The sequence below is a fragment of the Balaenoptera physalus genome, assembly GCF_965194825.1.
Source record: "Balaenoptera physalus genome assembly, chromosome: 2".
Classification (NCBI taxonomy): domain Eukaryota; kingdom Metazoa; phylum Chordata; class Mammalia; order Artiodactyla; family Balaenopteridae; genus Balaenoptera; species Balaenoptera physalus.
In genome coordinates, this window is record NC_138883.1 from 63,922,751 (window position 1) to 63,946,742 (window position 23,992).

Consider the following 23,992-nt stretch of genomic DNA (forward strand, 5'->3'; position numbering starts at 1 on the left):
TCTTTTGCCATGTAAGGTAACATTCACAGGGATTCCAGGGATTAGGACATGGACATTTTTGGAGAACTATTATCCAAAGTATACAAAGAACTCTTTAAAACAAAACAATAGGAAAATGAACAACCCAATTTAAAGATGGACTAAAGACCTTACGACAACAAAGAAGATATATAGATGGTAGATGAGCATATAAAGAGATGCCCCACATCATATACCAGGGAAATGCAAACTGAACAACGAGACACCACTATAGACCTATTAGAACGGCCACAATCCAGAAAAATGACAACACCAAATGCTGGGGAGGATATGGAGTAACAGGAACTCTCGTTCATTGCTGGTGGGAATGCAAAATGGTACAGCCACCTTGGAAGAAAGTTTGGCAGTTTCTTACAAAACATATCCAGCAACTACACTCCTTGTTATTTACCCAAAGAAATTGAAAACTTAAAACTTATGTCCACACAAAGACCTGTATACGAATGCTTATAAGCAGCTTTATTCATAATTGCAAAACCTGGATGCAACCAAGATGTCCTTCAGTAGGTGAATGGATAAATAATCCGTGGTACAAATAGACAAATGGAATATTATTCAATGCTAAGAAGAAATGAGCTATCATAGCGTCAAAAGACATGGAAGAACCTTAAATGCATATTACTAAGTGAAAGAAGCCAATCTGAAAAAGTTACGTACTGTATGATTCCAACTATATGACATTCTGGAAAAGGCAAACCTACTGAGATAGTAAAAGGATCAGGGGTTGCCAGAGGTTAGGGAGAAGGGTGGGATGAATAGGTGGAGCACAGGAGGTTTAAGGGGCAGGGAAACTACTCTGTATGATACTATAATGGTGCATATATGTCATTATGTATTTGTCCAAACCCGTAGAATGTACACCAAGAGTGAACCCTAATATAAACTATGGACTTTGGGTGATAATAATGTGTCAATGTGGGTTCATCAGTAGTAACAAATGCACAACTCTGGTGAGGTATGTTGATAATTTGGGAGGATATGCATGTATTGGGGGTAGTGGGTATATGGGGAATCTCTGAATCTTCCACTCAATTTTGCTGTGAACAGGGGATTTTTAGGGCAGCGAAACTAACTGTATGATACTATAATGGTGGCTACATGTCATTATAGATTTGTTAAAACCCATACAACATACAACACACAACACAAAGAGTGAATCCTAATGTAAACTATGGACTTCAGTTAATAATAGTGTATCAATAATGACTTATCAATTATAACAAATACACCACACTAATGGAAGATAATACTAATACAGAAAACTGAGGTTAGGAACTATATGAGAACATTGTACATCCTGCTCTATTTTTCTGTAAACCTAAAAGTGCTCAAATAGACTATTAATTAAAAAAAGAGATTGGCAAAATGGATTAAGAAACATGACCTAACTACATGCTGTCTATGAGAAACTCACATCAAATTTAACTGTATAGGTAGCTTGAAAGTTAAAAGGGTGGAAAAAGATATAGCATGCAAACACTGATAAAAGAAAACCAGGAGTGGGACTTCCTTGGTGGTCCAGTGGGTAAGACTCCACACTCCTAATGCAGGGGGCCCATCTTTGATCCCTGGTTGGGGAACTAGATCCTGCAGGCATGCCGCAACTAAGAGTCTGCATGCCTCAACTAAGAAGTCTGCATACCGCAACTAAAGATCCCGCATGCCGCAAATGAGACCCAGTGCAGCCAAAATAAATAAATAAGTTTTTAAAAAAAAGAGAGAACCAGGAGTGGCTATTTTAATATCAGATAAAGTAGACTTAAGAACAATGAAGATTACCAAAGACAGAGAGGGCCATTATATGATAATAAAAAGATCAATACACCAAGAATGGTAATTCTAAATGTGTATGCATTTAGGGCTGCAAAACATGTGGAACAAAAACTAATAGAACCGGAAAGAGAAACAGACAAATCTACAGTTAAAAGTGGAGACTTCAACATCCCTCTATCAACAATTAGTAGACCAGGACTTCCCTGGTGGCACAGTGGTTAAGAATCCACCTGCCAATGCAGGGGGCACGGGTTCGAGCCCTGGTCCGGGAAGATCCCACATGTTGCAGAGCAACTAAGCCTGTACACCACAACTACTGAGCCTGCACTCTAGAGCCTGCGAGCCACAACTATTGAAGCCCGCATGCCTAGAGCCCATGCTCCACAACAAGGGAAGCCACCGCAATGAGAAGCCCACGCACCACAACAAAGACCCAATGCAGCCAAAAATAGATAAATAAATAAATTTATTTTAAAAAAATTAGTAGAATAACTAGGCAGAAAATCTGCAAGGACATAGATCTAAACAACATCATCAACCAATAGGATCTAATCAACATTCATAGAGCACTCCACCCAACAACAGTGGAATATACATTCTCTTCATATAACCACAGAACATATACCAAGATAGACCATATCCTGGCCCATAAAACAAACCTCAGCAAATTTAAAAGAACTGAAATCATACAGAGTGTGTTCTGTGACCACTATGGGATCAAACTAGAAATCAACAATGGAAACATAACAACATCTCCAAACACTTGGAAACTAAAGAACATACTTGAAAAAGAAAGTATCAAGTGGTTTCCCTGGTGGTCCAGTGGTAAAGAATCCGCCTTGCAATGCAGGGGATGCAGGTTTGATCCCTGGTCAGGGAACTAAGATCCCACATGCTGCGGGGCAACTAAGCCCACACGTCACAACTACTGAGCTCACACACCTCAACTAGAGAGCCTGAGTGCTGCAAACTACAGAGCCCATGCGTTTTGGAACCCATGCACCACAGCTACAGAGCCCACGTGCCCTGGAGCCTGCGCGCCACAACTAGAGAAAACCCTCATGCCACAACTAGAGAGAAGCCCACGCACCACAATGAAAGATCCCGCGTGCCTCAACAAAGATCCCATGTGCTGCAACATGGCCAAAAATAAATAAATAAATAATAAATCTAAAAAAAGAAAGAAAGAAAGAAATATTAAAAAAAGGAAGTATCAAGAGAAGTAAAAAAAAAATTGTACAGAATGAAAATGAAAAAAATGACATATCAAGATCTGTGGGACACAGCTAAAGCAGATCTAAGAGGAAAATTTATAGCACTAAAATGCATCCATTAGAAAAGAGGAAAAGTCTCAAGTTAATAATCTAAGGTCTCACCTCAAGATCCTAGAAAAAGAAGCCCTTGGGGACTAGTCATACTTGAAGTGCCTAACAGAAACAAATGCAAAACTATCGTGGATGGACTATGCCTCAATCCAGGCTGCAGAATATTGCCACAGATAAAGCCCCACTGAAAATGAACTCACAGTCCAAAACTACACAATATACATCAGTGTCCACTGAGAGGCAGTGTGGTGCATAGTGTAGGCTTTCAATTCAGCTATATCAGGGTTCAAAACCCAGCTGTGTCCAGTCAACATAACTGCTCTGATCCTCAGTTTCCTCATCTGTAAGACGAATATGATGCACTATGCTTCACAATACTTTTGTGAGAATTAAATGAGAAAAAAGCATGCAAAAATTCCTCACATATATTATTCAACTTTTAATTTTTTTATTTAACCAAATTCCTCTTAGAATTTAGTCCCAGAAAAAAACTTTCTCCTTACAAACTTTATGCTTCTTCTTATTAGCTAATTAGAGCTATTTAACTCAAGGACTTTCCCTTTTGCCTTGACCACCAGGAAACTTAAGGCTAAACTTTATTGTTTTACCATCCCTGTGCCCTTTTGAAAATTAAAATGTAATATACTGATAGCTCAACCCTATGTCTTTTAAGCAACTTTAAACTTTTTTTTTTTCTGGAAGAATTTTCTGTGTAAATAAACAAATGGATGGAACTACCCCTACAGTCATTTTCTCATTGTCTCAGATTCTACCCTACTCCTGAACTTTATTCAACTATTCCATCTCTGTTATTCTTCTATGTTCATCTAAAGCTTGCAAATTTTCATTTGAAGGGTTAAAAAAGCAATATGATTCAGAATGATTCAGTCTGCAACATTGTGGTAGCAAAAGACTAACACTTTCAAAGTTCTTGGATGCTGATGCTAGTCTATGGATCAAATGATGAGAAATATGCCAGTGACGTAAGCTCATCAATGAAGTATTTTTGCCTCTCTCAGGGCAAAATGGAAGCTGCAGAGACAGTTGAGTATTCAATGTTCTCTATCTCATTTTATAATGGTGCTTATTTTTGGTTATTAAAAGTTGAGAATTGGTAGAAATGAAAATGTCTCCTAAGTCTCAAGTATCTGTTCTTAATTGAAAGGACAGATAAACAGATACAACCAGAATGTACCTCTTTGAACACTTTTATGTCTGCTTCAAGGACTATCACTGAATTCTCTGCTTAGTTTACCATTAGTGTTAGTAATGAGTTGGTTAAGCCTTTCTGTAGAAAGAGTTGGGCCAATAAAGTGCCAGGCACATAGTGGATACTCAATAAAATAGCATGGCTGTTAAATCTGCAGGAAAGCCAAGAGATGTGTGCTGGGTCGTATTACAACTGCATATTTAACTTCATCCTGAGATCTCCTGGATCTCAGTAAGGCTGGGCAGTCTCATTTTATTTCAGAGGAAGAAAAAAAATTTTTTTTCAAGCCATCTGCTTCTTTCCTAATACTCTTCCTCCATTTCAACTCGGTTCTTTTTCTCTCTAAAGTCTAAACAATAACAGTGTCAGAGTCTACAAAATACTGTATTTAACTTGCCGAGTGCCCTAACAATGCCACCTCCTAGGGCAAACAAAGATAAAGGGTCCACTAGTCCAGACCATTTCTTGACAATTTCTTGGAGGGAAATGAGCAAACTACAAATCAAAAGAACATCTGGAAATCCATCCTGTATAATATAAAGCAAGAGATCTGTAACTAAAGCAACTTATGAGTTGATGGACTCTCTCTGAACAACTTGGCTACATCTGGTAGAATTAGAGAAAGTGTGTTGAGGGTTCACATGTGTTAGAAATCCCAGCAGATCAAAGACTCTGAGCTTGAACTCTTTCCTAGTAGATTCAAAAACATCTTCCACTCCCCCCACCCCAAACGTAACAAGAGCTCTTTGTCTCTCTAAATGGGCATGTTTGAAGGTAGGAATTCCAGGGGCAGAATCTTGAAGGGCAAACTTTTGAGATGAAGGCTTTAGCAAAATTATCTTACATAGATAAATAATGCAATCATTACATTTTTAAAAATATTCTGAGCTACCGCCGAAAAAGGATAAATGGTCAAAAAGAGACCAAGGGTTTTAAAAATCTTTTAATAATTTCAAGTACTTCCTTTGGTTATTCCTATTTCATAGGGATTTTTCAAATTTGGGTCAAAAAGTATGTTTCTACACAGCCAAGGCAAACTGTCCTCATTGGTTTGGAAAGGGGTTTCCAAGGACAAAGATTGTCATACGACCCAGCCAACCACACAAGCATTCCTCTTGAGCATTTTGGATAGCCCAATAAAAGCCTGTTCTCTGGTGCTCTTCTATGGTGTTCCTTCAGAGTCACTCAATTAGAGGCCTAAATGCAAAAAACAAAACTTCAGAATTATTTGAAGAATATATAAGAAAATATTTTTATATCAAGATGGGAAAGGATTTCCTCTCTCTCTCTCTCTCTCTCTCTCTCCCTCTCTCCTGCCTAAATAATGACACAGGAGGGCACTGGCTAAAAATATTGAAAATAGGGCTTCCCTGGTGGCGCAGTGGTTGGGAATCTGCCTGCCAGTGCAGGGGACACGGGTCCGAGCCCTGGTCTGGGAAGATCCCACATGCCGTGGAGCAAATGGGCCCATGAGCCACAATTACTGAGCCTGCGCGTCTGGAGCCTGTGCTCCGCAACAAGAGAGGGCGCGATAGTGAGAGGCCCGCGCACCGCGATGAAGAGTGGCCCCCGCTTGCCACAACTGGAGAAAGCCCTTGCACAGAAACGAAGATCCAACACAGCCATAAATAAATAAATAAATAAATAAATAAAATTTAAAAAAAAAAGAAAAAAAATATTGAGAATAAAGTTGGGGCTGAAATAGTTTCCAGAGGAAAAAAATATTCTTTGATACTGAATAAAACCCATCTGTGAAACTGGCAATCCCCACCTTGGGGAAAGGGTTCAATGGCTGTGACCTTATTTTGGGTAATCATACATGAGGACTATTAGGATAGATTTTGTGGCATAAAACAAAAAACAGTCCAGACCAAGTAACAGCGGCTTGAATAAGACAGAAATTTCTCTGTCAAATATGTATATAAAAAAATGAATCAACAGAAACCTCAATTAAATAAAGTTGGGAGACCAAAAGGGGGCGCTCTCATGCCCTGCGAGGTTAGCAGAGCCCCCAGAGGAAGAAGAAAGACTTTTCTTTCCCGGCAAGGACTCAGCCAATGAAAAACCATAGAGCCTTTGTTTACTAGCGTCCGCCCACTTCCTTTCATATAAAATGCATTCTCCAGGGAGTTCCCTGGTGGTCCAGTAGTTAGGACTCTGAGCTTTTACTGCTGTGGCCCGGGGTTCAACCCCTTAGTTGGGAAACTGAGATCCAGCAAGCTGCGCAACGTGGCCAAAAAATAAATAAATAAAAATAAAAAGCATTCTCCTTCCCTTGCCCAGAGAGGAACTGCATGCGGCTCACCATGGTTGCAGACCCTGAACTGCAATTCTTTGCTGATCCTGAATAAACCCATCTTTGCTGGAGAAATATCTATTTGTTTTAGGTTAACATATATAAAAGTCCAGAGGAAGGCTGTCCAGGACTAGTATGGTAGCTCCACAGTTATCACAGACACAGGCTCCCCCTACCTTTCTGCTCCATCACCCTAGCATCTGGCTTTCATTCTCAAGGTCATCTCATGGTCCAAGAGGGCTGGTAGTACTCCAACCATCAAATCTGTGCCACAAGCCAAAAGAAGGAAGGGCAGAAGGGTAAAGAGAATACACCTTCCAGCTAACTCAGCTCCTTTTAAGCAGCTTTCTGGGAAGGTCACATATCGTCAGTTGAATTGGTCACATGGCCACATCTCCTAGTCAAAAGAGGCTGGAAAATTCAGTCTGTTAGCTGGGGAGGGGGGCATAACTCCAAATAAAATGGAGACTGATGCTCTTTTATTAAAGTAGAAGGGGGCCAGTGGACACTGGTAGGACCAGCAATCTCTGCTACAATTGTCAAACACATTTGAGAGGATACAAATTTCAAGCAACTTAAAAAGGAGGCAGCTTTCCAGGCCTAATCTATGTTTAAAATTCTGTTCCATCCTTTCCAACATTAAGTGAACCAAGAGCCATCAGAGTAGTGGGTCCTGCCCCTTCTCTCCTTTTTTGTGGACAGTTTGTGGAGGGAGGAACAATTTTAAGCCAGTGAAAGAAGCCCACCTCTGCTTGGGTTCTTGATTGGTCTGTCACGTTGGGGCAAAAGTGTCTGTTAGGGAGGAAAACACTGGAGTCCTTAATTAGAGTTTAAACCTAAGACATTTTTAAAATTGAACAAGTAATTGAAAGCAAAATCACTTTAGGTAAAATGTCTAGATTTTTAAAATATCACTTTACTAGAAAAACTTAAAGCCTCCATGTCACTCTCCCTGTTTCAAACCTTTTAATAACTGCCTGTAACACTTGGAATAAAGCCCCAAAATCCTTAACAGTAGAGGCTCCCAACTTTTCTCCGTTCACGGTGGCCTTAATATCATAATAGTTTTTTCAGGGCATTCGTGGGCCAGAAGAAATACCTACCAGTTCTGTTTATTAAGTAATTAGGTTCAAACAATATTTATGTCTTAGCAGCTTTGCACCTGCTGGGCACTGCTTAAGTTCTCAAACCTTGGAATCGGGTTGGACACAATCACCCTCATTTCCAGCTCCACACTGATTTTCCCGAGGGACTTGCTTTTTATCACACCAGCTGCCGAGTACCCCTCGGATGGAACGTAGAGGCATCTGAAATTAAAGCGTAAACCAGCACGATTGAGTAGTTCCCTTTGTGTCCGACAGATGGCGCTATGTTTCCCTTAAAATTCAAAGCAAACGCGGCGTCCCTGAGAGTTTGCTGGGATACCGGGGAGCCTTCACGGACGGTTTGGGAAATGATTTACAGGTCCTCCATTCACCGGCCCTGACCACTTATTCAGCCTCATCTTGTATTTCTCTCCTTGTCTGGAACATTGTAGCTCCAGTGGCCTTTTATTTTCCCCCAAAGGTCAAGCTCCTTCCTTGCTCAGTCTTCTTTTCATGCTGTTGTTTTTTGGGGGGACTCTTCAACCAGAGAAACCTTCCTCAATTTCCCTAAACTATATCAGGACCCCCTGTTAATTTCTCACTAGACTACAGGATCCATGAAGGCAGGGACTGTGTCTGTTTTGTTCATTTTATACTCAGTGCCAAGCACATTTTCTGGCGCACGGTAGAAACTCAATACTTAGAAAACAAAACTACATTCCTGACATGCTTATTGAGAAATTAATTTTCAGACACACAAGTCATCTAGTTGTGAAATACAAGAGAAATTCCTTTCTTGTTGTCAATTTAATTCGTCAGCAAGCAATCATAAATCTAAGAGTTAATAGCATTTTAGAATGTCATTGCCAGCATACCTATAACAGCATTTAAAAAACAAATTTAAGGGAAAGAATAATCTTTTCAGCAAATGGTTCTGAGACAACTGGATATCCACATGCAAAAGAATGAAGTTGGACCCCTACATTGACATACTAAAAAATTAACTCAAAATAGATCATAGACCTATCTGTGAAGCTGGAACTATAAAATTCTTAGAAAAAACTAAAAACAAAAAGCATGGGAGTAAACTTTATAAACCTAGATTAGGCAATGGTTTCTTATAACACCAAAAGTACAAGCAGCAGAAGAAAAACTAGATAAACTTGACTTTATCAAAATTTCGGTTTTCAGCTTCAAAGGACACCATTAAGAAATATAATATTCTATATCAACTATACTTCAATTATAAAAAAGGACACCATTAGGAAAGTGAAAAGACAGCCCACAATCCACAGAATGGGAGAATGTTTCTGCAAATCATATGTCTAATAAGGGACATATCCAGAATATATTTTAAAAATCTCTTACAACTCAATAAAAAGACAAATAACAATGAAAAAAATGGACTAAGGATATTAATAGACATTTCTCCAAAGAAGGTGTACAAATGGCCAATAAGCACATGAAAAGATGCTCAACATTAACCGTTAGGGTAATCCACATCAAAACCACAATAAGATACCACTTCACACTCACAGGGATGGCTAAAATAAAAAAGACGAACAATAGCAAGTGTTGGTAAGGATATAGAGAAATTGGAACCCTTGCACATTGTGGGTGAGTTTGTAAAATGGTGTGGCCACTTTGGAAACGTTTGACAGATGGTTAAAAATGAAGTTATCATATGACCCAGTAATTCCACTCCTAGGTGTATATCCCAAAGAAATGAAAATATATGTTCACACAAAAATTTGTACACAAATGTTCATGGTAGCAATATTCACAATAGCCATAAAGTGCAAACAACTGAAATGCCCATCAACTGATGAATGGATAAAGCAAATGTGGTATATCCATGCAACAGAATATTATTTGACCATAAAAAAGAATGAATTACTGACATATACTACAACATGGATGAACCTTGAAAACATTATGCGAAGTGAAAGAAGTCAGTCACAAAAGACTACATATGATTCCATTCGTCTGAAATGTTCACAACAGGAAAATCTACAAAAATCTAGATTAGTGGTTGCCAGGGACTGAGGGGAGGAGGGAATGTAGAGGGACTGCTAATGGATATGGGGTTTTCTTTTGGGGGGTGATTAAAATGTTCTAAAATTAGACTGTGGTGATGGTTGCACAACTGTGAATATACTCAGAAACATTGAATGGTGCACTTTAAAATGATGAATTTTATGGTATGTGAACAATATCTCAACATAGCTGTTATTAAAAAAACACCTTTTTTTTTTTGGCTGTTACGCTTTTAATGGAGGGAGGTACAAAATGCATCAACGCAAAACAGTGTTTTACATACTCATTAGCATAGTGATTAATGTTAATTTAGTGATACACAATGTGTTAAACCTCAAATACTACAGTTTCCTGCAACCTAAGATAATGGAAAGGCTCCTTAAGTTTTTACCCACCACCTTTAGTTTTAAAGTTCTAAATGGTATCTGGGGGAACTAAAAAATAATAGGCTCATTTCAGCTGTGGTTCAAGAATTCTAATGAAGTTGTATGGCAATGACACTGGGACTGTGAAGTTTCCCTAAAAGGGCTTTCTAGATGACCACGTCACGAACTTTTAAAGTATTTCCAATAACATATAGGCAAGTTGAGCGGCTTAATAGTTTAAAAGCCTGGAAAGCAACTAAGATGTCTCATCTTACAGAATTTTAAAACATGGTATAAATACCATTTCTCTCCTACAGAGAAACTTTTTAAAGCATGGACATAATTTTAAGGATACTAAGGAAACATCAATAGTTTTCATAAAGCTTCAATAAACACCCCAAGGCACAGTGTTCAAAACAGCCTATTCACTAAAATGTCACTGCATTATACGGAATAGGTATGCTATGCTTGCAGTGAGAGGACATTTAATTTATGCCTAGTTAAAAGCACCAGGTTTCCAGTTCAGCTTCCATTTACACAGGATGCACCAGTAACACTTAGGATAGTGAATAATTCAAGTACTACATTTCCAACATGTCTTGCCTTTTGCTTTTTGATTAGTCAGCACTGGGGCTCTTCTTCCTGTAGTTCTTCAGAATATTTTGAAAGAGGCTAGGATTACCCTGAATATAGTCTTCAAGCAATATGGAGCCCTTCTGAAAGAGCTGTCTAGATACTTTAATAATAACGTTTAGAGAAGGGAATTAAGATGAAACTTGCAATAGCTGAGTTTGTTTCAAAAAAAGAAAAATAATGTAGAATCTGGCATGTAAGCTAAAATGTTTTGTAATTAATGTCAAAAATTGCCAAGATTGTTAATACATGTTTTGGTAAGAAAAAACCACTATATTGGCAAGGTTAATTATTTGTGTGAAATATATTATATTATATTAAAATATATTAAATTATATTAATTAAACAGAAGAATTCACCGTTAATGGAAGAAAACCCACAACAAGGGAAGCATCCAAAGAAGGGCAATCAAAAGGTTAGGTAAGTTTACTAGTTTTAGAATACATCAACACACCTTGATTATAGAACTATTTCATTTTTAAAACTACAGTGCTTTAATGTACTTCTAACAACAACCCAAACTAAGGAGCTGTGGAGGCTTATGAAAAAGACCTACCCACTATGATGCTGTGTTTCTAGTGTAGGGGTGAATTAATACTTCTGTAAGAAGAAACTGAATCACCTCAGCGTCAACAAACAGCCTTTTTCTTTTACACGGTAACATAATTTGATGACTTATTATTTCTCTTCACTAGTTCAAAATTAGGCAGAAAAGGAACTACATCAGACCCAGAAACGCAATGATTTGGCAAGCCGCAGTCACTCAGCTCATGGATTTGTGATAATCTGCAGAAAATTTGCTTGACTCTAGTACTGCATTCCTTCACATCTGTAGAGGAGTTCAATACAACCATTTTTCTTTATCAACTTTAAGCTGCATACAGGCAAAGAGATCACAAACTGCTGGGAGGCCATAACGGTCTGGGGGAAAGTTGTGTTCCTCCCGTAGGAGCGAATTAAATAATACTTCCTCGGCCTTCTTTCGAAGTAGCCATTTGTCTTCTCCTGAGGATAACTGGCTAAGATTTCCCGTCTTCTTTCCTGGCAAGACCCAGTCAGCCGTGTTAAAGGGACACCAGGAAGTGGCCAAGTGGCTTGTAAGCTTTGGTATGCCAGCTCTGTCCTCTGTAAGAGGCACTTCCTTGGGACATCCTTGTTTGCATGAGCGGGTAATGAGCCACTCTGACAAGGGACTGTTCCTTATGACTTGGAAGGAATCAGCAATTCTAGAAGAAGCCATTGCCTTTGGTGCCTTAGCTTGTTGTTTCCTCTCTTCTGGATGGACAAAGCCACATATTCAGGGAATCTTTATGTTTCTCAGGTTCAGGTTTTGGTTCCACAGGCATACCTTTTTATCCTTTCCTTCTTTCTTCAGAAGCCATTTACACAGAGCTTCCTTCTCAAAATTTTCATCACACACGCACTCTGAAAAGCTTGTACAGGGCTCATTGGCTTTGCAGACCTCCTCTACTTTACATGAGTCTTGATGATTCTGGACAAGCCAATCCTCAGTAATCATGCTGGGAGTGGACAAGGGTTTCTTGGCCTCCAAGTGGTCATTCAGGCACTTCAGATTGCCCAGGTTCTCAATCTCCACACCTTTGGGCTGTTTACCCTGACAACTGGTACAGGAATCAGGCTTGATGAGCCAATCATTCACACTATAGGACTCCTGGAACACCTGGAACAAGAGCTTAAACTTCTCACTGGTTTCACAGCTGCCATTCGCAGGCTTCTCAAGCTTATGGGATTCCTGGGGAGTCACCAGCCAATCAGAAAGCTCCACCTCATCTTGATCAAGAAGCACTAGATCTCCAACCTTTTCAATTTCACTGGAGTAAGAACTGGTAGTAGAATAGCTGTTACACTTTTGGTAACTTGTTTACCAGCAACAGAAACTTCTTGTTGCTGACTCTTGTGGAGCCAGTTTTCCAAGACTTTTAGGTTGCCCCAGACATTATTGAAGAAATTGCAGGCTCTAGCAGAAGTCTGACTATTCTCCAAGGTCTGCTTTTGGGTGAGCCAGTCCTGCAGATTGGTACTGGGTATGTAAGGAGCCTGGCAACCGCTGGCAGGTTTGCTTCCAAGGAGCCATTCGCTGAGAGGGACCGCTGTGGTGCTGGATGCTGACTTCTGCTCTCCAATGCGATATAGCCTCTTTTCTCCAGGAAGGGCCCAATATTTGATGAGCTAGCATGAGCCATCAGGTGCTCAGGAATTTGAATGGTTTTGAGAGACCCAAACGTGGTGATTGCCTGGTGCAGGGCAGTTATTATCGGCTTCAAAGAGTAGGACAGTCGAATCTTCAGGTTTAAGGGTCAAACTGCCCAGTCTCTCCGGGCACACGGAGACTTGATTGGCTAGATCTTTGTTTTGGGTGCGCTCCAGCTGATGAATAAGACAATTGAACCGGCCCAGTAACCGGTAGAGCTGTTGGACCTGCTGCTGAAGCATCTCCTCTTTAAGCTGATAGATGAGATCTACCTGTTCATACAGCCACACCTCATGGCTTCGAGGGCATTCCTGGTGATGACTTGTGCAGCTGTGAATCTGGGCTTTGACCTCTCGCAAGTTATCTTTAATTTGCTGTTCAGCCCGAAGTACTCCACCAAGGCCCTCCGTGCATCACAACACCTCAAAAGGGGTTCTTTATTACTGGAGCAGCCACTCTGGTCCCGTGAGGTACTCCTTCTGCCCCCTGTTCCTCCTTGCAGGCCAGGTCCCCGCCCTGCGAGCTGCCCGGCAAGCTGGCGCTGCTTTCTCCGGGACCAGGGTGACAAAGTTTCCCTGAACCCTCAGGCTGCGCCCCGCCCGCGAGCCTGGCAGCGTCCGACGGGCGGGCCGGAGCACGTGCAAAAAAAAAACACCTTTGAAAAGTCTTTATTGTCTCCCTTATGCCCTGCAGAATGCAATTCTGACTGTACGGTTGTATACAAAGCTCACAGAACTGGTACCTCCTACTACTCCATCTTCATTCTCTACCAAGCTCATAGGCTCCAGTCGTAGCTAGCAACTTGGGGTTTCTTGTGCTTTATTCTGGTACTGCTGAGGCTTTGTACATTTGGTTCCCTCTGCTTTGAATGTCCTGTCCCTATCTGCCTAGTTAACTTCCACTTATCCCTTAAGACCCAACTCATGGGACTCCCCTGGTGGTGCAGTGGTTAAGAATCCGCCTGCCAATGCAGGGGACACGGGTTCGAGCCCTGGTCAAGGAAAATCCCACATGCTACAGAGCAGCTAAGCACGTGCGCCACAACTACTGAGCCCGCACTCTAGAGCCTGCATGCCACAACTACTGAGCCCACGTGCCACAACTACTGAAGCCTGCACGCCTAGAGCCCATGCTCCGCAATAAGAGAAGCCACAGCAATGAGAAGCCTGCACACTCACTAAGAGTAGCTCCCGCTCACCGCAACTAGAGAAAGCCCGGGCACAGCAACGAAAACCCAACACAGCCAAAAAAAAAGACCCAACTCGCTCCAAACTGAGCTGGCCTTCCTTCTGCTCCCAAGGCATCCTGTACATACCCCACTGGAGCATGCATGGGATTGTCCCATAGATACTGGCTTCCTTGATGTATTCTCACAGAACTGACTTTCTTCAAGGCAGGGACTGTGTTATTCTTATCCTTGCATTCTTTACCCTAGCAGAGATGCTCAGTGAATGATATAAAGGAATGAATGAATGAATGAAATGAATAAACTCTTCTCATTCTTGATTTGGTTTTCGATCTCTTGCCTACTCTTATTCATGTCTGTTAACATACAGTTTTAGTATGTTACATTTTTCATGTCTGTATGATTCTCTGGGATATAAAAATCCACAGCTTTTGTAATAAAGTAAGCTCAACAAAGGCTCTCCACCTTAAATAAATTACTAGCAAGTTTCTTTTCTCAGATGCTGTTTTTGTATGGTTTGTATAATTTAGGTAACCAGTTGCTACTTATAACGAATTCAATTAATATCAGAAACAACTGATAGGTGGATCTGATAAATGTGTTTGCGAGTAAATAAATTGAAACTAGCATTTATAACTGTAGAGTTTGAGACCATTTTGAATTACATTTCACTACTTACTATATTTCACTACTGCTACCCTCTACCTCATCCCCTCTTCCCTTGACATAGACTGCTAAGTTCCTTTATTGTGAGGTCATCTTCCTAAATTAGAAAGAACTAAGGATGAGACATGGAAGACGCAAAGTGAGTTTTGTGGATCAGGGAGTGAGTCATAGAGATCAGACTCCAACACACATCTCCCACAATGTTTATTTTCTAGTTCTAAGTTCAAACTTGGATTTAGAAAAATGCATGACTTTCCTCCTGACCCGTCTTTTAGCTCAGGCGTGGGCTAGGAAAGAGATGTCAAATGAAGCAGGTATGTGGGTAGAAAAGTACATTTGGAAGTGATGAGCATCTTTACGTTTACACTTGTCTTTGTCAGGAAGTGGCTGTGGGAGCTGAGTATGATGTGTCTTGACAGGGAGTGGGGCTTGAACAGAATTTATCTACATAATCTTCCAGATTCACTGTTTTACTGAAGACTTGAAAAATGATTCTGAAATTTTACATGCCACAGAAACTCCATTGAGTCTGTTTTGTGGGAGAATATGCATTACGGGTATTCACTTTTCCAATTTTCTAAGAAATCTTGAGCAAAAACTTTAGCTGAGTCTTACAAAACAATACCAGTGAGACTTGGGATTGCTTCATGACTGTTGCCTGTGAGTTGGTAAAATCATGCTCTCCCCTTCACTCTGCACTGATGGTAATGGCCCCAGGGTACCTTTTCCTGTGCTGGAAGGAGCTTTACGTACATTATCTCACTTGATCCTCACCACAACCCTGAGAGGGAGGAGGTAACATAAGCCCCATTTTACACATGAGGAAACAGCCGTGGAGCAGTTAACTAAATGGAAACGGCCTGAGATTGCACCACTGCTGTGTCAGAGCTGATCCATCCTCTTTGAGGTTACTCTCACTTAGTTCCTAATGGTTTTTTGTTGCTGTCAACCATGTGTGGTCCAGCAAATGGAAAATTAGAGTTTAGACGTGTGCCTTCTAGTACGGGATTGTTTAGGGTCCTTCTGTCCCACCCGTTAATCATTTCCTTGGGCTTGAAACTGCTAAAGAGAACAGATGTGGTATGGTAGACAGAATAATGGCCCCCCCCCAAAGATGTCCCTGTCCTGTGAATATGTTACCCGACATAGCAAAAGGGACTTTTTTTAAAAAATAAATTTATTTATGTATTTATTCATTTTTGGCTGCGTTGGGTTTTCATTGCTGCACACGGGTTTTCTCTGGTTGCGGTGAGCGGGAGCTACTCTTCGTTGCGGTGCGCGGGCTTCTCATTGCAGTGGCTTCTCTTGTTGCAGAGCACGGGCTCTAGGCACACGGGCTTCAGTAGTTGCAGCATGCGGGCTCAGTAGTTGTGGCTTGCAGGCTCTAGAGCACAGGCTCAGTCGTCGTGGCACATGGGCTTAGTTGCTCCGTGGCATGTGGGATTTTCCCGGACCAGGGCTCGATCCCGTGTCCCCAGCATTGGCAGGCGGATTCTTAACCACTGCGCCACCAGGGAAGTCCAGCAAAAGGGACTTTGTGGATGTGGTTAAGTAAATGATTTTTGAGATGGGAGATTATCCTAAATTACCCAGGGGTAATCTCAGTGGTCCTTAGCAGTGAAAGAGGAAGGCAGGAGAGAGAGAATCAGAGATGTGATGACTGAAGCAGAGGTGCTCTCAGGGGGCCACAAACCAGGGAATGTGGGCAGCCTCTAGAAGTTGGAAAAGGCAAGGAAACAGATTTTCCTCCTACAGCTTCCAAAAGCAATGAAGTGCTGCTTTTAGCCCCATGAGTCATTTCTCACATCTGACCTCCAGAACTGTAAGACAATAAGTTTGTGTTGTTTTAAGCCACTAAATGTGTGGTAATTTGTTACAGCAGCCACAGGAAACTGATACACATGATGTCTGACACTCAGACCCCTCCACCACACAGAGGCCAAAATTCATGCATCAATGCTTGGTAATGCTGTCGCTTTACCAAATGGCGGTAAGTTCTGGTTATAAACAACAGGTGTGAAGAGTTGTTACTGGCTCTGACGGTCTAAGATCTGGCCTCACAAGGGCATGTAGAAAGGCCTCGCAGTCTTTGGGAGCTTCCTTTTTGTTCTCTTTATAGCACTAAAGCACCTTAAAGTTGTTACTTTATCATCTATTGAGCACCTACTATGTACCAGATTCCAGAAATCCAAAGATGAGTAGGACTCTGATCCTGGAAGGAGCTTCCAATCTAATGGGGTGGCAGAACACGTAAACAAGTGATTACAAGGCAATGAAATATGTGCAAAGACAAGAAAACATCTTCAGGAAAAGAATCCTAATACATGGGAAGTGTGAACTCTGGGGAAGGGGAGAGGGACAGGGAGGCTTGGAGAGGGGTTGATATCACAGCTGAGTGGGCGGGGAATTAACATCTTCAGAATCCCCAGCTTTGGTAGGCGAGGTTCTAACACCTAATCTAGCTCCCCATGTCCCCAGACCTGGTCTCTGCTGGGGCTGTAGCCCCTGTAGAATCTCTTTGATGCAAAATTCAAGGCTGAGAAGGGAGGGGGACCCTGAGAGGAAGAGTTCAAGAAGGAAAACTGCTGATACCCACACAGAGCAAATGTTTGGAGCCCTGGAGATTCATTCTCCATGATTCTCTCGGAGCCTCAAGAGACATCAAGAAAGGGAAAGGTTTCATAAACTGTAATGTACCACCTAATGTAAAGTATTATTACCTACTTGCTTAAGACTCATGCTTAGACATTGGGAAATTTCTTCTCAATTTTTGTCTCTAAACTAAGTCAAGGGACTAACCTGGTGGTGCAGTGGTAAAGAATCCACCTGCCAATGCAGGGGACACAGGTTCGAGCCCTCGTCCAGGATGATCCCACATGCCGCGGAGCAACTAAGCCCATGCGCCACAACTGCTGAGCCCGTGTGCCACAGCTACTGAAGCCCGTGTGCCTCGATCCTGTGCTCCACAACAAGAGAAGCCACCACAATGAGAAGCCCACGCATCGCAACGAAGAGTAGCCCCCGCTCGCTGCAACTAGAGAAAGCCCACACACAGCAACGAAGACCCAACGCAGCCAAAAATAAATAAACAAAATAAATAAATTTATAAAAATAAAATAAAATAAAAATAAACTAAGTCAATCTTTCCATTAAGAAAATAAGCACAAGCTATGGACATAAAAATAGGTGTTTCCTGTGCAATACCTAACATGCTCCATTTATAATATATTAACTTTTGGGTATAAGAATTTATCACACAAACTAGGGCATAACCCTTCTCATTATGATTTTCCATCCCTAAATTTACTTAATCCTGAGAACATATGCACACCATTTCCTGAGAAATACTGGCATACTAGGAAACTGAATTTTAAAGCTGGAAAGGACTTTAAAGATAATCACAGCTTATAATACAGATGAAGGTCTGCAGGGATTGAAAGCCCTTCAAATTTACAGAGATGGGGCAGTGTCAAGATTAATACTCGTTTCCCAACTCCCAGCCCGAAGTTCTTGCCGTTACACTGCACTTCTGGCTTAGTTCACCTTAAGGTTTATCTGCACTCACTTACTATTTTGTTTCCAACAGTTTTAGTCACTCAACAATTCTACTTTTTTAGTGCAAGTCTTCGTCACAAAATCAGTTCAACTATTAATCAGAGTTTTAAATTCATATTACCAATTTTACAAATGAAGAAAGGTAGAAATGATAAATGTTCAGGAAAAAAGGTAGCATAAATTAGCCCAAACACTGATGAATGAAATACTTTATTAAATCTTCCTTTTATTAAACGTAACCACATAAAGTGTTTCATTTAAAACATTTTCATTATACACTCATAAAGCATTGAATCTTCATGAAAAATTTCCTCAAAGTATACGGTGCCAATTTTTTCTATGATAAATGCGATGGATACTCGTAACAAGTATCAAAAAGGTTTAGTTAGAGAAGAGCCTTGGCTCAGTTATATGGGTTTTGCTAGAAGAGGTTGTGGTTGCCAAAGAGGGAGGACTCTTCTCTTGGGTCCACTTATTTGATGGCAGCTGTCGTAGCTGGGGCCTCCTGAGGAAGACTACTGGCAGAGAGTGCAATCAATTTCCTACCACGTCTAATCTATAAAAGGATATTACCAGGGGATGTTACTACCCCACATTTCCCATTATTATTATTCCAACCACAGACTTTTAGAAAGGGATTTCCCACCTCTGTTTATCATTTTGTTTTTGCTGAGTAATTCAATCAACTAGGGTAACCCCCTCCGCCCCCCCCCCCGCCAGTGTTTATTCTCATTGAATTGATGGAAGACGATCTAAATAATTCGCGCCATCTCTGATGGGGGTTTTCCAAAAAGTCCCACAATGGAGGAATCCAGCCCCTTTCAGTGGAAACCACAAGCGAATAAAAGAGACACCTTGGAGCGCCATTCGCCTCACACGCGCCCAACCCCTGGAGCTGCGCCCTGGCCCTCGGGAGGCAGTGTGGAAACGCCCGCAGTGGGAGCCGGCGGACGGGACGGGTGGCGCCCCGGCGTTGGAGGCCTCCGAGTTGGGGCCCGGGGTTCGGACCACGGCCGCACAGCCCGCGGGGGCGGCTGCGCGCGCGCGCGCTGGGTCAGGCCGAGGACGCGGGGGGGCTGGCGGGCTGGAGCGCCTGCCCGGGGCGTGCCCACGTGACCACCCCGCCCTCGCCGCAGCCCCCCGAGCGGCCGCCGCCTTTTGGGCCGCACTCCCGGCGTGCCCCGCACTCGCCGCCTCCCGGCCGCCCCTCCTTCCCTTCGCAGCGCCACACCGCCGGAGCCCGAGCCGCCGCCGCAGCTTCAGCCGCGGGCGCTATGGTAAGGCGGGCGCGCCGGCCCAGGGGCCGGGGGTCGGGGGTCCGGGGGGCCGGGGCGCGGCGAGCACAGCCCCCCGCGCGGCACCGCGGGGCCCTGGGCCTGAGGCCGCCATTTTAACCTGATTTTGGCCTCCAAGGTGGGCGCTCCTGCGCTGCGGCCCCGCTGCTCTCTCTCCACCGGCCGGCCTGCCCTCCCGCCGTCAGGTCCGGCCCGGCCGCTCTTCGGATTCCTGGGGGCGGGGAGGGCCCGGGCGCGGGGCGGGGGTCGCGGGGCGAGGATCCGGGCCTAAGTGGGGCGGGCGGCAGCCGGGGGCGCGGGAGGGTCCGCCGAGCCTTACCCCCACCCCGCTCGCCGCCTTTGCCCTCCCCTTGCTAATTTTATTCCCACGCGCGCTCTCAGATTGGTACGTGCTGTAAAGCCCTTGCTGGACACTTTCGGTGGGGGTCTTGAGGGCCTGTCGTAAAACCCTTAGGGGGAGATTAAGGAGGTGGGAAAACTCTTGAACACGCTTTCTCGGGGTAAAAAGCTTTTACACGCGATCCGTTAGTTTTGAAGCGTCTGCATTTGAGCTGTGAGGCAATTATGTTGTAGCCGTGGGCGGTTTGGAGTTCACACTTGATTCTCTTTCCTTATGAGGAAAGGGCCCTGGCTAGGATGACTTTAAAGAAAAAAATAGTAGAAGCATTAACTGAAATCCGAAAGTGTTTTTTTAAGGCCTGACGGGTTGACACAATACAGAAGGTATTTTTGCTGCTGCTCCTGAAGCTCTGACATCACCCAGTGAAATAGGAAACATTTCAGGGATGGGACAGTCTGTATTTGTCCCTTTCCCTCTACCTGCCAATTACTTCACCCTCCAAACCCCTTTTTAAAAAAGGATGAATGAGGCAGGATGAGTTAGAATCCTTAGGTGCATCATATACAGATACTTAAAAAGTTGCAAATCTGATGGGACTACTTACATGGTATGATGCAACTTTTGATATCCAGACTAAAGTGAATCCTCTCTAGGCAAACAGTAATTTTGGCTAAAACCAAAATACTTGTTCTAAATTACTGTTCTTTCTTTATTTTCAGGCTTCTGGAGTTACAGTGAATGATGAAGTCATCAAAGTTTTTAATGATATGAAAGTAAGGAAATCTTCTACACAAGAGGAGATCAAAAAAAGAAAGAAAGCAGTTCTCTTCTGTTTAAGCGATGACAAAAGACAAATAATTGTAGAGGAAGCAAAGCAGATCTTGGTGGGTGACATTGGTGATACTGTAGAGGACCCCTACACATCTTTTGTGAAGTTGCTACCTCTGAATGATTGCCGATATGCTTTGTACGATGCCACATACGAAACAAAAGAGTCTAAGAAAGAAGACCTAGTATTTATATTCTGGTGTGTAAAAACAAAAGAAAAAAGTACTTTTAAAATGCAAGGATTATTATTAACATAGTCAGTTTTGCCTTTCTTTTTTCTTTTAAATAGGATTCAACAATTTTTTTTCCCCCTGTAGGGCTCCTGAAAGTGCACCTTTAAAAAGCAAGATGATTTATGCTAGCTCTAAAGATGCCATTAAAAAGAAATTTACAGGTACAAACACTGAATATTTTGTGCTGAAGAATTGTCCTCTCTTACTTATAATAAAGTAACGGGATAATGTTTTTTCTTTTTAGGTATTAAACATGAGTGGCAAGTAAATGGCTTGGATGATATAAAGGACCGTTCAACACTTGGAGAGAAATTGGGAGGCAACGTAGTAGTTTCACTTGAAGGAAAACCCTTATAAAATGACAGTCAAGTGCCATCTGGATCTTAAGGAGCTTCCATTTCTCCAGCTCAGTCAATTGGAATAGTATTAGGTTTTGGTTTTTTTTTTTTTCTTCCTCTTCCCACTGGGTCCTTCCAACACAATGAATGAAGGAAATATCATTCATGTAAGCAGCCTATCAGTGATTGCCATTAGACTGTTTGATACTGTTACCTTTACGTAGAACCCAAGGAATGCCCTCCCATCATATTTTAGCCAAAACAACTGGTTATATGCCTCCCTTGCAGCAAGCACTACAATGAATGTGAATGTCAATGTGAATAGCTTAGAACACTACAAAGGGTTAAGCTAATTGAATGCCTTGAAAGTATTATCCACTGGTGAGATGGTAAACTTTATTCAGTATTATTTATAGTTGCACTTGATTGCAGTTCTGTGAGGCTTGAGCATTCATACACCTCACCTGCCTTGGCAAGCCTATTTTTTGTGACATGGCAGCGCAAATATAATACTATGCATTGAAAGCACTTTTTTTGTAATGAGTTTAATCCCCCACCCCAAAAGGAATGCCAATTAAGTTAACTGTGTCATCAACTTATCCTAGTACCTCAGTGTTCATTCCTGTTACCTGCGTATCTTCTTAAAAGAAATAGCTGTTATTAATGCCTTTTTGTTTTCCATTGAGTGTACACTACTGAATAAGTGTAGGAGTTTTATGTTTACCATGTTAGTCTTGCGACACTAAAGATACTTTGAATATCAGTCATGATGGCAATTTCTGTATAAAAGAGCCTTAAATGGAACATTGTTTTTGAGATCAAACCGCACCCTCACAAAAATGGCCACGTTGCAATAAAAATTGTGGCATATTACAGAACGTTGCCTTGTTTTCCTTGGACATTTTGCAGAATACCATGTGAAGCAACTCCTAGGGTAAACAGCTATTATTAATCTCTGCACTGGTCATTTAAGAATTTTTTTGTACAACATTCTTGCGTGATATTTTCCAGTTTGTTGTGTTTATTTGGTTAAAAAAATATTCTAAAGCCAACTAATACAAAATATTAACGTTATAGAGGTGTACTTTTATAAGCTTTATTTATTTCCTTATGTGTTAATAATGATCAGGAATTATTTTTTTGCACTTTGACATAAATACTCTTCAATATCTGATTTGTTCTCTGGATAAATTAGGGTAGTTATTTTTTAATTCACGTTTACATTTCTAATTAGTTGACTAGTAGTAGAAGAAGCAGGAAGCTCTTATTGCACATTTGGTCATAATGAAAATAATTTGTAAAATGTCCTTCAAAAGTTTAATAATACTTCTCATGTTTAGGAACTTTCAGCTACTATTTCTTAATATACTTCACAAATTTGAAAAAAAATTGATACAGCAGTCTTAAACATTAGTAGTGGGATTTGGCTGTGGTCCAGGCAGCTCTCCTTATAGAGAATTTGATCTGTTCAGTGTGAGCAGTTTGCTGTTAGCCAGAGCTATTTATGGCAAACACATGCTTTTGTATCTTGTCATAGTTATCCACAAATGGCAAAACTGGACTTGATTCTACTGGTATGCAAAACAGGCATGCTAGTAAGTAGTGGATTGTAGCTTAGAACTTAAACACATAGCTCTGAAGAATGCTCTTATTAGGAAACAGGAAATGAAAAATCCCCCTTGTTTTAATATGTGGAAGTAATTCGAGTTTGGTTAAATTTTTTTCCATATTTTCAACAGGGTTTTCAGATGGAAACAAAAATAGGAGTTAAATATCCTGGTTATATGAATGGCTTGGGATCTTTTGCACTGAGCAATTTTATTTCAGGCTTCCAGCTGTCCCTGTGAATTATCCTGGACATTTTGATGGCTTTTTGGTAAGGCCAAACTCATAAGCAAAGCGTGAGAATACTGACATATATATACTAAACCATATATGTAACTGATACTTGTACCATGAAAATTTTCATTATTTTCCTCATTCTTCTAAAAAATAAGGGACTCTAAATTTAAAGTTGTGCAGTATCTTTTGTTTTTATAGTGATTTCTCAACTTTCTTATATGCCTCTTTAATTATATAATAATTTCAGAGGTTAAATATTGCTTTAAACTGTGGTACTTTGATTTGTTAGATTGACAGAACTGATACTAATATTAAGTTCATCTTTGAAATACATCTTTGTGCATAAAGCCAAAAATAATGATAATTAATGGTTCATGTGTTGAGACTAATTAGGTATTTGAAATGATCATTTTATTTCACAATCATTTAAATAAAACAATGTTCCAGTTAGCTTTAAAAGGTATACGGTGCTAATTAGTAAAATATTGAGGACAATATTTTACTGCTAGCTTGCAAAATTATAAGTGTTTAAAAAATAAAGTATATGAAAATATGTAAAGCTGTTGAGATGTGTTTACTTTGGGACGCTAAAATTTTTTTTTAACTAATATTGCAGATCAGGGAGGCACCATTATCTTTAGTCTGTTTTTTAGGATTTTTGGTTGACATACTTTCTCATTTAGAGATATCAATATTCTTTGAAAACTGAGTGTTGTAGCAATTAGTTTTGACAT

The 23,992-nt window shown here is 41.3% G+C and overlaps 1 protein-coding gene and 1 pseudogene across 3 annotated transcripts in view; one reads left to right on the plus strand and one right to left on the minus strand.

Annotated features, from left to right (window-relative positions):
- Positions 1-9,964: 9,964 nt before the first annotated feature.
- The window catches only part of LOC309656055 (nuclear receptor coactivator 4 pseudogene), a 34,456-nt pseudogene continuing 20,428 nt past the window's right edge, over positions 9,965-23,992 (minus strand). Inside the window, exon 2 of the transcript XR_014268834.1 lies at positions 9,965-17,761. The product of XR_014268834.1 is annotated as a nuclear receptor coactivator 4 pseudogene (transcript). The remainder of the gene's footprint in view (positions 17,762-23,992) is intronic.
- CFL2 (cofilin 2) lies at positions 17,760-23,817 on the plus strand. 2 transcript variants are annotated; one of them, XR_014261135.1, is made up of 4 exons: positions 17,760-19,659; positions 20,737-20,790; positions 21,163-21,239; positions 21,323-23,817. XR_014261135.1 is itself a non-coding variant. In XM_082452296.1 (4 exons), the coding sequence occupies exons 1-4, from the start codon at positions 19,657-19,659 to the stop codon at positions 21,433-21,435; spliced, it is 501 nt and encodes a 166-aa protein (XP_082308422.1). In that variant the 5' UTR covers positions 19,327-19,656; the 3' UTR covers positions 21,436-22,294. The 2 variants fall into 2 exon arrangements, 1 of the variants encoding a protein (XP_082308422.1); XM_082452296.1 differs by having other exon boundaries at positions 19,327-19,659; positions 20,737-21,044; positions 21,323-22,294.

Bases quoted from the DNA above. Each gene is read 5' to 3' on its own strand.
- CFL2 (XM_082452296.1), top strand. The intron at 21,045-21,162 runs GTGTGTAAAAAC...TTCCCCCTGTAG, and splicing joins GACCTAGTATTTATATTCTG to GGCTCCTGAAAGTGCACCTT. The intron at 21,240-21,322 runs GTACAAACACTG...TTTTCTTTTTAG, and splicing joins CATTAAAAAGAAATTTACAG to GTATTAAACATGAGTGGCAA.